We start from the raw sequence: 14,924 nt of genomic DNA on the forward strand, positions 1-14,924 counted from the left end.
ATCATATATATATAATTATATATATTATCATCCTAAGAATTATAAATATTGTTCCATATAAATTGAGACTAACCCTTAGTGGAATTTCCTAGGGTTTTGATGGGAATTTTGATTGACTATACTACATGTTTCTGGCATTTATGAGTATGTTTATCTTTACATCTCATTTACCACAAGGTTTCTTCTGTTAGACACAGTCTTGCTGCCTCAGAAGCCATTCCTCTGGTGCCTACACCATGCTGACACCGTTAATCCCACCGTCTTCCTTAATGCATGTCCTGCCAGCGCTTTCCATCTACCTTAGAACCTCTCCTCACCTTATCTATCATTTAATTTATAATCAAAATATGATCTTTTGTACTGTTATAAAGTTAGCCTTCCATGCCTGCATTTAAACATTCAGACAACCTTTATGCTTTGTCACAGGCTGCTCCTCATGCTTGAGGGCCACACCACAGAGTCAGAATTCAATCTCCATTATTAATAGTTCTTAAGATGGTTTTATCAACCATTTTTATTCAATGGGCTACCTCACTGTTGTTCTTCAAAGCTCTTCATAAAACTCTTTGTTTCAATGTCCATAAAATGAAAGACCTTATTAACAGGGTAGCTGCCGATTTATTGAGGCTATGGCCTGTCATGCTGACTGATGTTTTCTGATCATTCCTGGAATTTGCCTATCTGTGTCCTTACATAGTTCATAATTTCACTGAGGTAATATGATCTTTTAGTTCTGTTTTTGTATCAAGTATATTCTTCCAATAAACTACAGCTAAAATATTTTCATCAGTCCTGTTTACAGATATTTCTTTAATCCTCCCTTCTCTTTACAGAGACATCAGCAAGAATCAAATATCTGACATTGCGCCTGATGCATTCAAAGGCTTGAAATCTCTCATTTCATTGTAAGTAGAAAATAGAATTGAATGGGTATTTGGGGAGAGATTGCATGTAAGAGAAATAAAAATTATAATGTGCTGTCTGGGAGAACTTACGTTTCTGTGTGCAATTGCCAGCTTGCGTGAAGCATCTGATCTTTTGTAAATGAAAAATTGGTCATGAAGGTTAGAAGGAGGAACTGTTTACACATCTCTAGTAAGTTCTTTTATAGATGAACACCCCCAAGGTTACTGACGTGTTCACCTCTTCAAATCAGCGCATTAGTTGATCTACTGTACACGTGCACCCACAGGCTAATCCATGCCCCCCAACTCATCGTGGCACACAAAAACCTCATCATAGCTCAGACACTGTTTGGTGGTGTTAATCAGGGAGCAGTTAGGGGAAACACTTACATACTGAATTTTTCTTCTGTATTAAAGAACTGAGATTGCACTCTCTCGTGAGTTTTTTGTTTTGTTTTTTGGTTGTTTTTTTCAAACTAGTTAGGGAAGAACCTAAGCTCTTAAGAAAGCATTTATATTTCTTAGCTGTAATTACTACTTTATTAAGCTGGAAGGGAACTAAAATATGACTTCATACAGAAGATAAAAGGAAGGTAGGATCTCTTGACAACCATTTGTTTCTCTTTATAGAACACAGAAACTGTTTTAGCACCAAGTTGAATTTAAATGCAGCTATATTTCAACCTAGCTACCCAAAGCACTATTAAAACAGTGGAGCTTTTAATGGGTAAAAGGAGCGAGCAATACAAGGTCAGAAGCTGCATATGGAGAATGAACTAGAATAGAGTGTTAGAAAGATCCCCAGGTTGAGAGAAGAGGGTAAGTTCAACTGGAATGATATTTACCTGTGTTAATTTTAAAGACAGTTTTAAAACATTTAGCTCATTAATATTCATATAACAGTTTGATTTTTAAGAGTGTAGTTTATTTCTAAAAGCTGCCATAATTTTATTCTCTGAATACTGGATAATTCTAACAACCTATATAAGTTGTTGACTAGTGCTAATAATAGAAGATTAGTCGGTACTAAACTTAATATGTTGCAGTAAACTTCTGAGCCAGAATGCAGAAGGATGGGCCTTTTTTTGTGCCCTGAATCCAACTGGGAGAATGCCAGAAATATATATTAAATGTTGCTAGCCGTTGTTGAATGGTTAGTGCAGTATTATTCAACATGCTGTGGAAATGGTCAAATCCCTCAATGCTGTCTGGAAATGATTGAGTAAGAGAATGACATTTACTGAACACTTCAGTTTTGGCTTAGTATGAAACTACTGCTGATGCTACAATGCTACAGCTTTCTGGTCTTGGCAAACCTCCTGGCTAGGAGAAAGCTGGACAGGCAAGACATTTCTACTGGGGTTGACTTCCCAACTCAGAAGTTATTCATATTAGCTAAAGCTAATTCAGATACCCCCAGATGGCTCCAGGAGTGGGACAGAACACATCAGAGTGGGCAGAGAGGAGATGAGAATATAAACTGGGCAGGAATTTATAGTGTTTTGACTTGCACACAGAAGCAAGTGAAATGACTGTGTATTCTCTGCCCAGTCATCCAAAATGATATTTTAAGCAAATGATGTTTAAATATGTTTATATCCAAGTGGGTAAAATAGTGCTTAAGTTAATGCTAGGAGGTTACAAGGGGGAAGAGAGAGGGCAGAGAGATGAGATGCAGCACAGAAAGGGCTATAGTAAGGGAACTGCCTCTGAGCAGTCTTTCCTTTGTTCAGTGTTTGTCTCTGCCTCAGTTTCCTTCTACCGCAGCCACACAAGGCTGTTGTAACCCACAGTCTGTTTCTCCTCTCTTTGGCAGACTGGTTTCTAGGACAGTATCGACTCCAGCCTTGACATTGTCAGCCTCCTCCTCTAGGTTCAGGTGTCCATTGTGCTTGCCATTGGCTTTTACTTTTTTTTGAAAGGTTTTACTCTTGCTGTTCATTGCAGGTAGGTCTTACAAATGTTTTCTCTACGGCTGATAGGCAAGAGTTAGTTCCCTGATCTTTCATGACTTGTCACCCAGACCTCTGGCAGGTTCTTCCCTGCTGGTCACTTCTGTAGCTGTTTCAGTTTCTGAGCCCTAGATATCTTTATGGAGCAAGACTATCTGCTGTTCTGCAGAATCTGGGTTTCTCCGGAGAAACTTCCCCCAGGTTTCTACTTCCAAGAAGTAGAGGATCTTCTTTTGGCTGATCTCTGCTATAGCCACCAGTGCAGTTCTGTCAATCGCAGAAAGACAAGTAAGTGCAAGAGAAGATGGCTCCTTTGAAGTGCCAGCCCTCCCAATGAAATCGCCGAAGGGGAAAGAACAAGGAGGTAGAAATGAAGTAAGACAGTTTGCTTACTAATGTTTTCTCTTTTAAGCGGCTCAGTCTTTTTGGTGCCTGAGGCCCCAATAACTTTAGTCAGCTGCATGCCCTGAAGGAATGCTGCTCTGCATACAATGCTTCAGCTCAGCTGAGAGTAACTTTTATTTTACATATATGAAAGTCAAATGTGATTGGTGGCATATATTTTAATGAGACACCATTGAGGTTTAATCTGTGCGCAGAGCAGCTGGACTTTTCAGCTAGCTGAGTTAAAAGAAGAATAAAGGAGGGGAAAATATTAATGCACAAATGAAAGTAAGCAACTTTGTTTCCATTAAAAATGAAGTACTGCTGTACTGCCTAAAATCCTTGCTTTTTTTTCCCCTGCCTTATTCCCTTTTTCTGCTCCTCCCTTTACTCCCCGCTTGCATGCAATTGCAGTGCTCCCTATGGGTCTAAGAGAGTGAAAGTGCTTATCTGGAAGACAGCCAACATTGTTAGTCTAGCTGGCTAATGGAGGCCTATATATAGTGGGTTGCTACTCCACTTTCTTCTGAAGTTAACTTAGGTTAGTGTTTCCAGGCAGAATTGTTTCTCAGAGTACTCTGCCTATTGTACCTATGTAGAGGTAGAAGAAAAAATGATGCATTATAGTTTTCAAAACACAGGAATGTTTATTACAGAAGCAGTTGCCCCTAAAATGTATAAAACTTAAATCTTTTAAAAGCGCTAAGTGATCCATATGCTAGCAGGTCATAAGTTTTTATTTTAAATTTATATATTTTCTCTAACAAGAAATCCACCTATGGGAATCAAACAGGTCACAAAATCTTAACACTTTAAATAAACCATTTCTACCTTAGGTTTTCTCTGCATTTAGCACAAGAATGGCAAGCTTGTTCTTGTAAGGACTCAAGACTTCTCCATTCCCCACACACAGGAAAAAAAATTTGTTTTCTCCATGCCCATTTTTCAGTGGGATTTTTTTCCCTATTCATATAATGACTGTGTGGAACAAGGAATTTCTCTGTTTTTCTTAGAAATATTTGGGAATGTACATAACTTTTTTTTTTCCTGGTTGTGACAACAATTAAGGAACTGGAATCATTCTCCTTTAAGAATGTTTTTTTCTTCTTCCTAGAGTTTTCTGGCTTCTCCTTTTCCTCTTGTGTCACATGCAGGCGGCACTGTGAGTCACTGGTCAGCTCTGGGTCTGTATGTTCTGTGGATTTAATTCTGTTCCTGAAGTTCCACTAAGGCTTAGATCCTTAGCATATTTTTGGTATGAACCAAACTTCAAACCTGTTTATGGACAAAACTGAAGATACAGTAAGATCCAGTCTCTGGTTTTGAGAGCAGAGTTGTGGAGAGCTTACTATAAAGCCGTTGTGGAGAATGGAGGGTGTTGTGGATCAAGGCTTAAGAAAAAGGGTCTTTAGTCTTAAAGATGCTACTGTGGGATTTGGGAGGAAGAAGTTATGTTGCATAATTTCAGTGACAGCTGTTGGACAAATAAACTGCTTGTCTATACCAAAGCTTTCCCTCTTGAAAAAGTGGAAGCATTTCTCTGTCTCAAAGAGATGATACAAGGGTGTATACTTTGAAGGCTGTGAGATGTAGCGATACTGCAGTACTTGGGACCATATGAAATATCCAAGGTGAGAAACAAATAATTAGAATGATTTGAATCTAAAAAAACAGTAAGCAGCACACATGTAAGTGAGCAGTGGTAATGTAGCCATGGCTTTTGCGTTGAAGGGATTAGTCTTGCCATCCAATATTTCTTTCCATATAAACATGAGAGCAAATTGTACCCTTGCATTGAGAAGTGTGGCAAAATTGGTTGATTGCAAAAGAGTGTGTTATCTTAAGTTTAAGCAAAAGTTTGAGAAATGCTCTATTTGTAGTACATGGTGTTTGCATTACGTAGTTAGAATTGCACTTTGCTGGAGTTGGAGTGGTTAATAACTCAGCGCAGAACATGGGGGCTAAGTTACGAATAGTTTCATGTTTCAAGATTGCTGCATGCACTTTCTCAAGTAAATTAATTTTTCATTTAATCAACTCAAAATCTGTCTAATATCAGTGAGATGATTGTATCAGCATTTGGTTATTGTTAGTAGTATCAAAGATAAATGTTATTCTTGGGGTCAGTAAACTTCCCACAAATGTAGGTTTGGAAGGCCATATCCAGACTGTCTGGGGACATTTTATGAGATATGACAAAATAGTCTAAGCCTTCAGTGTGTTAAACTGAATGAATAAATTTTAGACCACTGCAGAGGGAGAATTCCTTTGCTTTTGTTCATATACTGAATTAAACTAGTGAACAATTTAAAAGCTTAGATCAGCCTGGGCACAAAGACAAGAGGCAGCTTAGATTTTGACACAGCAGTCCCATTTAGACCATCATCTCCTGGGTGATGATGTATGTGATGTCATTCATGGTGATTTGAAATCTGCAATAAAACACTGTCTATTGCAATAACTGCCAAACTTATTTTAAGGTAACAAATTGCTTTGGATGGTTTTACTGTGATTTATTTAGCCTAACTTGTTCTGAAGAAATATGAAATAGTGCAGGGGAAAAAAATTACATGTCTAAGTTTCTTCCAGATATTAGAAATTTATTGCTGTTTTTACCCCTATCAGTTCCTCCTCTTTTGAAAACTTGAATTCTTATTGAGCCTGTGCCATTGTACATAGCTTGGGAAATATAATTCTTCCTAGCAAGAATTGTTTTCACAGTCTGAAGGAAAGTTAAAAGCATTCTGAGGACTGAAAAAGACATTGCATAAAGTCAAAATTTGACACTTCAGTAAGAATGTTTCAGCCAAGCCAAAATAAAGGAACACTTAGCTGGAGACCATATGGTCCAGAGTAAGGGATTCTGTGCTAGGCTTTCATACCCCCAAAAAGTTGTGTGTCACCTTCCAGGGAAAAATCTCTATATTCTGGGATCTAACTTAATGAAGCAGCTAAATTGCAACTACATTTGCAAGTAAGGTAGGCTGATGAACTGTAAAATAAAGACAACACAGCTATTATTGTTTCACACCCTTAGAAGGTGGTATGCTAAACTTCAGTGCGTATGAAAGGTCATGTACTGGTAAAGTCTTTGCAAATTCCTTAATTTTAAAATTTTTCAAGAGATCAGAATCTCTAGAGACTGTAAAGAATCAGTGAGACTTTTATGTTTCAAGACCCTGCCGCTGAAGGTTTGTTACATGCTTAATTACATTCACACCCAAGATAACATACGTGTTGCTATGTGTGCTTCCAATGCTTTCTTTGCCTGGTATGTCCCAAGCTTTTAGATGAATCTATGCAGTGACTATTTTCACCGTTTAATCTTTAGTTTTAACTACTTAGAACATCAGTTGGATTAATCTGCAAAACTTGAATTTTAGTAGTAACAATAAATTGTTTAACTGGAAATTAGTTTTAACTACTTAGAACATCAGTTGGATTAATCTGCAAAACTTGAATTTTAGTAGTAACAATTAATTGTTTAACTGGAAATTTAATATTTAATTGTGTCAAAATTTAATTAAGATACATTTTTGGGGGAATCTTAAAATATGATGCCAGAATCAGGCTGAAAAAACATAACACCTCATTATGACTTTTATATATTTGTATAATTTCTTATTGCAGATCCATAATAACTCTTCAGCTGAATAGGGTGCTTCTTGCAGGGATCTCCTCCAATGCTTGCGGTGCAGCCAGGGGTCTGTGCTTTATGTGTGTTGTCCTTCCCATTATTTGGAAGGTTGATGGCAGCCTGAAAACTGCTGCAAGTTGTGAGCCAATCTGCCAGGTACTTTTGAAGAACTGCAGCTCATGGGTTTGTGGCCATGCTGAAAGCATTTAGCTGTGAACTGACAAGCTGATGGCTCTAAGTGCCGCTAAGAATATAGCCCTCAGATGGCTCAGTTGCACCTGTGCCATAACAGCAACTTGCTGATGTTAGAAAGCCACCCGCAAAAAATTTGAGAAAAGTTTGCTTGAGTTAAAAATACAGTGAACGATTCTTCACACTGGTCATTCTGGTATTAGATATACCTGCCTTGTGGAAAAGACAAGAATAAAATGCATGCACTGACAAGTCTGATGTGTTTGCACATCCTTATGACTGTTTTCTCCATTCAGACTGGTTTCCATCTTTGTAAAAGAGACTCCCATGTGTGGTGAGAAGAGAAAGAAAGGAACAGCAAGAAAAAGGATACCTATTGGTCTCTCAGTCAGTTTTGGCTTAGTCTCTAGTTGCTACTTTTAAGATGAGCATTGTGAATATAGGATTAAGCTATAGCTCACTTTTCTCTTTCTCCCAAAATGTACATCATTAGGGTAATATCTTCTCCACCTGACAGTAAATGGTATTTGTCAGACCTGTGGCTAACTTGGTCTCCCAGCAAAGTTGAGAAGCCAATGAACAATCAGGAGCACACACTAAAAATTTTAGTAATTTTTTTGTGTTGTAATAAATGTCATTCTGATTCACTGCTTCGCTGTCTATTGGCAGCAATTACTGAGCTGATTTTATTTTTATTACATATTAACTTTGTTAGTGTATTTTTAATAAAAAATATTTTGGGTCTAAAATTTCAGGTGCTAGGGAATGGAAGGAGGGTTGTATTTCCTGTGCCAAGCTTGCACAGTAGCCAGGACACCTGCATGTCCTGCAACATATGTGAGCGATGCAAGTGAACACACCTTTTTAGAACTTGTAATGCCATAGGCAAATCTCCTAAAATTTATCTCTGTTGGTAATATCATTGGAGATTTAAATGAAGTTCTTGAACTGACTTGGCTGAGTTTCCTGTTATATGGCCTTTTGAAGTTATTTTTTTGTTTGGGGTTTTTGTTTGGTTTCTTTTATCCCCAAAGCTGCTATTCTGGAAACATCGCGGTGCATGCTAGTGAGATGGGCAGAATGACAGGACATAGAGGAAAGCGGCTGCAATAATGGAGTGTGCCTAACCTGGCCAGACTTTTCTGCAGGCTAACTCATTCATAGTACTATTTGGAGTGCAGCAGTTGGTACATTCAGAACATAAGCGTCTTGGATCAAGAACCTGGGCAATATTCATATTTGTTGGTATGCTTTCCTTTCTTAAATGGAAAAAATGAGAACTCTGAGGAAAGCAGAAGTTTCTGTGCTTTTTATTAGAGTAAATGGAAATAAGGAACTCAAGAAATGAGATGCAATGCATTAAGTATCTCCCCTCCCCTCCTCTTTGCTTCTTTCTGTATGACCGTTTGACTTCAGCTCTGGCATGGCAGGCAGACAATGGCATTAGCTAATTTGGCTCTGTGTAGTGTTGAACATGAATATGAATTAGAGACAAGTGCCTGAGCTCTCATACTGACTTTTGTTTAGCTGTTAATTTGTTCGAATGTTAATGTGCCACATGCACATAAGCCCAATTAGGTTTGAAAATGCTTATTTTCTTTTCATGGCTTCTAAAAATTGAAGCTTTCTTTTATTTTATAAGCTATTTTAATCTGTTTTATTTCACTCAAAATAAAGAGGGTGTATAAACACATCCAAGGTTTAAAATTCAGTGGAACAGTGCACTATGACCTTCTGACTCTTACATTAAAAGTAAATGAAAAATGACTCTAATAAGAGTCTTACTTTGATATTTGCATTTAGTAGTGCCATAACTAACAACTGCGCTGGGGGTGAGTGGTGAGATTTCTTTAAAGTTTTACTTTACATCGGCGTTTTTACCTCTACAGCCAGAATAACCCTTAGTCTGGAGTGGGGATTTTTTTACTTCTTTCCATGGGCATTTTGTAAAGCTTAGCTTCTGAACTCTTTCTTATATGCTATAGCATTATGCATTATTGATCAGCATAGATGATCCTGCTGCTGCACAAAACTAAGGAAGATGTTCATCTAACATCACAGAGCTTACTTGCTAAAGAAATGTTGTTGAGAGAGAGTGGAAACTGTGAAATGGAAATATACTGGATTCTGTGGGCATTAACTTAATATTTTAACCTTTTATTAATAATTTTTTTTCAGAGGTTTTGCTTCCTGATACAGGTGCTCACATCAGTTACTTTGTTCAGAAAGAAGTCTGTGAGTCAGCCATTTGGATGTTTTAGAGCCCAGTGAAATTCAGTGACTTGAATATTATCTCTTATTTTGAGACTAAATGGACCTGCTAGACCTTTCAAAGTTCAGCCATCATTTCTGTCTAGTTTTGGGTGGAGTACAAAAATCTATGTACATTGCATGAAATTTTATTGAAGTAAGAAATTGTCTGTGTCTTCTGAAGCTGAAATTAGGAAACAATTAGAAAAATTTAGTGGTACTAGCATTCATTACTCACAAAAAACACTAACTGTAACAGCACATTAAAAGCCAACCTCCTGACTCTGCAATAAAAAGAAATTATGTTACATTAGTTTAGAGAAAATATAATGCTAGATGATCATTAGTTTCTTGGGTAGCAGTTCAGTTCCTGCTAAAATACAAAAGTAATGAAAAATGAAGTTTCAAGTTTAGATTTTCATATCTAAGCAGTGTTATTTTATTTAGATTAATTTTATTTAGGCTCCGAAATGAGCTGATCTGGGAACTCTCCCACAGAGGTGATATACTTCCAATGACTGATGAAGAGTAAACTGAAGTGGCGATACTTTGGGAAGGCCAGGGGGTATTGTAAATGGTCCGTCATGCTAAGAGTTTGTTTTTCAGTATGTTCAACTCACCATAATATTTTAAATGTTGAAAGACAGGGTAAGCCAGAATTTCAGCCAGCATCCAAGCCTCACATAGCTATTTGATTCATTGATAACATATTATTCCACATTAAAAAGTTAGGGAATTAACCAGTTTAGTGACACATAAGCAACAAAGTTTTGGCATGAGCTGGTTTATAACGATTTAACATGTCCTATGTAGAGCATAGAAATTACATAAATGCTGCTTTTCCCAATTTGAAGTCTATTAAAATGTTTAGGTAAGGCATAAAATTTTCAGAGGGAGCCTAATCTTCTTCCTGTTTACCAGGACCCATATAAGCTCCTAACTCACTTTCTGGTTTTGACACATTTTACCCACTTGCAGAAATGACATGAGTAAATACTTTAGCCATGATTGAAATTCAGGTGTTCCTGTCATATATGATTTTGCTCTGATCCCTAGGTAACACATCTTAGCATAACGGTGGTTTTGTCTGTTTTTCCCTTTAGTTCAATTTCTGAGGATACTATATGTGCATTTTTCCACTAAAAAGGGAAATATATTTAATATTAAAACTGAATCATGGATATCAGGTCATATGTATTTATGGTTGAATAAATGTATACAGCGACTGTCATTTGTGTTATTAAATTTTTACTGATTTTTATAACTAAACTATACCTAAAGTATTTTTGAGTTTCTGAAATACATGTCTATTCCCAGGTCAGGCTAAATTTCTTTATATTAGCTAGTTGAAATGGTAACAGCAGCGGGTGAAGCCATAATATTTTATCCAATGATGCCTGTGTCACATTTCATGCCAATTATTATATCTTAAGAATTCAGTTATATGAAATTTTATCTACAACCAGCTTGTGCTCTCTGGATTTTCCATTCAGTATCACTGAGCAGAATTCTAAGTTTTTGCATCAGACAATGTGCCGTTCAATGGTTAAAATATTTCTAAAAAGGGTGGGAAAAAAATCCCTCAACAGAATGAAAAATTTTTCGGATACAGTTTTTGGATGATGTCCAGTTTCTACATTAAAAATGCTTTCCAACACCAGACGAAGGCTGAATCATAACGACTCATTTAATACCATGTGCTCTCTGAAAAGAAAATGAGATCAGTAGTTAAATGAAATGCCCACAGATCCTGGGCATGGTGCACAAGATCAATGAAGATGATAATGCAGAGATGTGGGAGGACACTAAACTGGTCTGTTACTTAAGATTTATTTTGTCTTCCTGAATCTTTCAGAGTGCTCTATGGAAACAAGATCACAGAGATTCCCCAGGGCCTTTTTGATGATCTTGTGTCTCTGCAGCTGCTGTGAGTATGATCTGTTCCTCTTCTTTATTGTACAGACTAGCTAGATTTACTGTTTTTTCAGCTTCTGACATTAATATAATCACCTTTCCACTGCAAACTCACTGGGACATGAGTTTCTGTTGTTTCTGTGTCAGGCAAGAGGGAGGCAAGAGCTGAAAAAAACAAAAGGAAGGTGCCAACAGTTTTATAGCACAGTGGGTATAATGGGTAATAGACACAGAGGATTTAAGTGTGGGGAGGAAATGAGAGACTCGGTGAAGTCCAAGAAAGGAAATTTGGTCACCGTCTGATGTGCGGGTGGGGATGCCATCTGATTGTTTTTACACATTTAGCATTTGTGGTTGAATATCTAGATCCTTGAGGGCTACTGTGTTGCAAGTACCTGCACGTGCAAGCAAAATGGTAATACGAAAGATCTTATTGTTGCGAGCCATGCTCAGTTCCATCTTCTTATTATGCCAAATGTGGCTTAGCTGCAGGAGAAATGATTTCAGAATATATTGCATATTTGAGTATTTTATGCCATGTGTGATTTAACACACAGTCATGATCAGGGGTAAGATATATATCATACACTCTAAAGTATTTATTAATGTAGCATAAAAAATTTCCTAAGCCAAATGTGAAATCGCAAATTTTACTCACTCTTGTCTCCATAATCACATTGGGAACCAGTTAACTCCTTCAAAGAGAAGGAAATCGGCTACTATTTCAGCCAGTCAGCAGAGGGAGCAGAAGTGAAGTGAGCTTAATATGTATTCCTAACGTTCTGATTACCACCATGGATGATGCACTCAGAAAGTAAAGGTGATATATGGTAAATTAACCCATTCTGGTTTGTATCACACACAATCCTCCACCCCCAAATGATAAATTATATAAAATATAAAATAAAAAGTAGCTTTTAGACATGTTATTTTAAGCCTTTCTGACTGTCTTGACATAACCAGAAATGAATATCCAAAAGTTCATGATCACCATTGAATGTGTCACTCTATTATTGTAGTCTTTGCTGCACTTATGTGCTATATAAAAATAAGCATAGATTTAGATTAGAAATCCATGAGCAAAGCCAAAGAACTAAAATAGGAAATAGTTGAAATTGCTCTGTATGTTAAGTGAAGGACTACTCAGACATGTAATTTATCCATAAGATCTTAACTGCAAAGATGGACAACCCTATTCTAGAGAAGGACAAGCAAGAGCACATATGGTTTGGTTATGACAATCCTTGAGCTGCGACGGTGGGAAGCCATTTATCTCCTCCTGCACACAGCCAATTCTTTTGTCTTCACCTTTTGCACATACTTTTTCTGGCAGCTCCTTTCCTCTCTCCTGTCCCATATCTCACAAGTTTGTTAGTACTTCAGTGTCTTCACGGCCAGCCTGTGCAGTAAGAGAAGACCGTGTATTTAGGGGGGAGGTAGTTTGCCATGTGTGAGAACAATAAGCATGAAAGTGCTTACAAGCTGGGACTCAGTACATGTTGACAGAACTGGCATGTTAGTCATTGTCAGACTCGGGTTGTGTTCGGTACAATGAAGACGCTGCAAGCAAAAGGAGAGCTAAAACTTAACTTGCCACTTTGACCTCTGAGAAAGAAACTATATTAAAAAAATCTGAGCTTTATCATAGTCCTCCCCCACAAATATTTTATCGTTGTAAGTTCGAAGTGATACACGGTTGCTCTATCTAACCCAGGACACTTTACAGATAGGATCTTTCCCAGTAGAAAAAAAAAATAAAAAATCACTCAACACATGGCTCACCCCATAAAAATGTGGGTCTAAAACTTTGCATAAAGCATTAAGCAGGTTTCAACGCCTTTATACTGTAGTCCTTGTGTGCATGTAGTGCAGGCTTTCAATGAATTAAGCCCAGATGCAGTAATTTTCCAGTCTGAATTAGCTCAAGTGGTGCCTTTTTGTTAAGGGAGCAAAATCTATATGCCAGAGAACCATTAAAAGGTGTTGTACTTCAACAGTTTAAACATTCTCAAGCTGAGAAGTTGCAAGTAAGTTGCACCATTATGGGATTCCCAGAGTATTGTGGCTCTGGAGCCTTTCAGGGTCTTCTTGAAAGTGTTTGAATGTAAAGTAGCTTTTGGCAAGGAGAGCATTGAATGATCATGCTTTAAATGCAAACAAATGTCTGCACACTCTTCTGATCATGGCTTCGAAGCAGCTATTATGGGATTGCTTGTAGTGTTTTAATGGATACCAAAAAAATAAATAGCATTCGTTGGCTTTAGACCTGCTGTTGAACAGTTGGAAGAGTGCCCTATGATTAGATCTAATTTAGTGTTCAGTGGGCTCTAGATTGGATTTTTTCTTATTAGTCTGGAGACACACTGATAAGAACGCTCTGATTAAGGTATCCTGGTAGCCAGTATAATTTTCTAAGCTTCAGCTGGAGCATTTTTGAAAATATACTGGCGTTATGGTAAAGCAGGACACAATCAGAAAAAGGGAGTCATTGTGGGTTCTCTATAAAATTGTTGAGATTGTATTTAGAAGGAAAAAATAATTACTGTGAAATTGCAGAGCAGATAATAGTTATTTACTGTTTTGTATAAGACTCATCAGAGTTTCTCAGAAATGTCATTATCCTTCTGTTTAAACATACTGCCACAATATAGGCCCAGATTATTCCACTTTTATTCTGGCAAAATTGTTTTGTGTAAGTGCCTTACATCTGCAGACAGTACCACTGATGTCAGAAACACTGTAGCTGGGTAAAATAATGCTCAGCTCAGGCATGACAGCATGTTAAACTGCCCCATTTGACTTTGGTGTATGGGAAATGAAGAATTCAGAACAAGTTTTAGACCACCTGGCTAGCATTAGAATTCTGTATTTCTGTCATATAAGGCAGAGGTGGGTAATCCAATATTATATTATATTTGGCAAGAAAATAACCAGGCGTGGTTAGATAATAAAGTTTTTTTGTTGGGGGGGTGAGGGGGCTGTTGGTTTTGTTGGGTTTTTTAAACACTATTGGTTTAATTTAAAATGTTGCTTTTGAAGTCTTCATTATAATTAGCTATCTTAAGTAGTTAACATTCCCCACATAAATAATCGCAGTTGGATTTCTGTTAAATTGCTGATTTCACAAATCTTATGTCTTCCTAAATATGCACTTGTAACTAACACAGCAGCATACGTTATTATAGAAGGCCAACTACACATCCGTTCTGTGGAACAGAAGCTTTTCTTGGACCATGTCATTTCCCTTATCCTGTATGAAGTTGCCAGGAGAGAGGATGCTAGAAAGCTACTGTAGCTACTGTACCCTGTCCTCATACATTGTTCCTTTCAGCAGGCTGGATCAAGTGTCTTCTGAGAATTTTAGGTCAGTTTGGATTTGAGAGCGCTATACTGTTTTCCAGAAAGGGATCGCTTCGGCCACAACAACCCCATGCAGCGCTACAGGCTTGGGGAAGAGTGGCTGGAAAGCTGCCTGTTGGAAAAGGACCTGGGGGTGCTGGTCGACAGCCGGCTGAACATGAGCCGGCAGTGTGCCCAGGCGGCCAAGAAGGCCAATGGCATCCTGGCCTGTATCAGAAATAGTGTGGCCAGCAGGAGTAGGGAAGTGATCGTGCCCCTGTACTCGGCACTGGTGAGGCCGCACCTCGAATACTGTGTTCAGTTTTGGGCCCCTCACTACAAGAAGGACAT

General features: G+C 37.8%; 1 protein-coding gene across 1 annotated transcript in view; it reads left to right on the forward strand.

Annotated features, from left to right (window-relative positions):
* SLIT3 (slit guidance ligand 3) overlaps positions 1-14,924 on the forward strand; it is a 553,189-nt gene that overhangs the window by 383,270 nt on the left and 154,995 nt on the right. Inside the window, exons 11-12 of the mRNA XM_009285701.1 lie at positions 834-905; positions 11,176-11,247. Of these exons, the coding sequence (XP_009283976.1) occupies positions 834-905; positions 11,176-11,247 (144 nt within the window). The remainder of the gene's footprint in view (positions 1-833; positions 906-11,175; positions 11,248-14,924) is intronic.

This window comes from Aptenodytes forsteri, unplaced genomic scaffold, assembly GCF_000699145.1.
Source record: "Aptenodytes forsteri isolate BGI_AS27 unplaced genomic scaffold, ASM69914v1 Scaffold54, whole genome shotgun sequence".
Taxonomy (NCBI): domain Eukaryota; kingdom Metazoa; phylum Chordata; class Aves; order Sphenisciformes; family Spheniscidae; genus Aptenodytes; species Aptenodytes forsteri.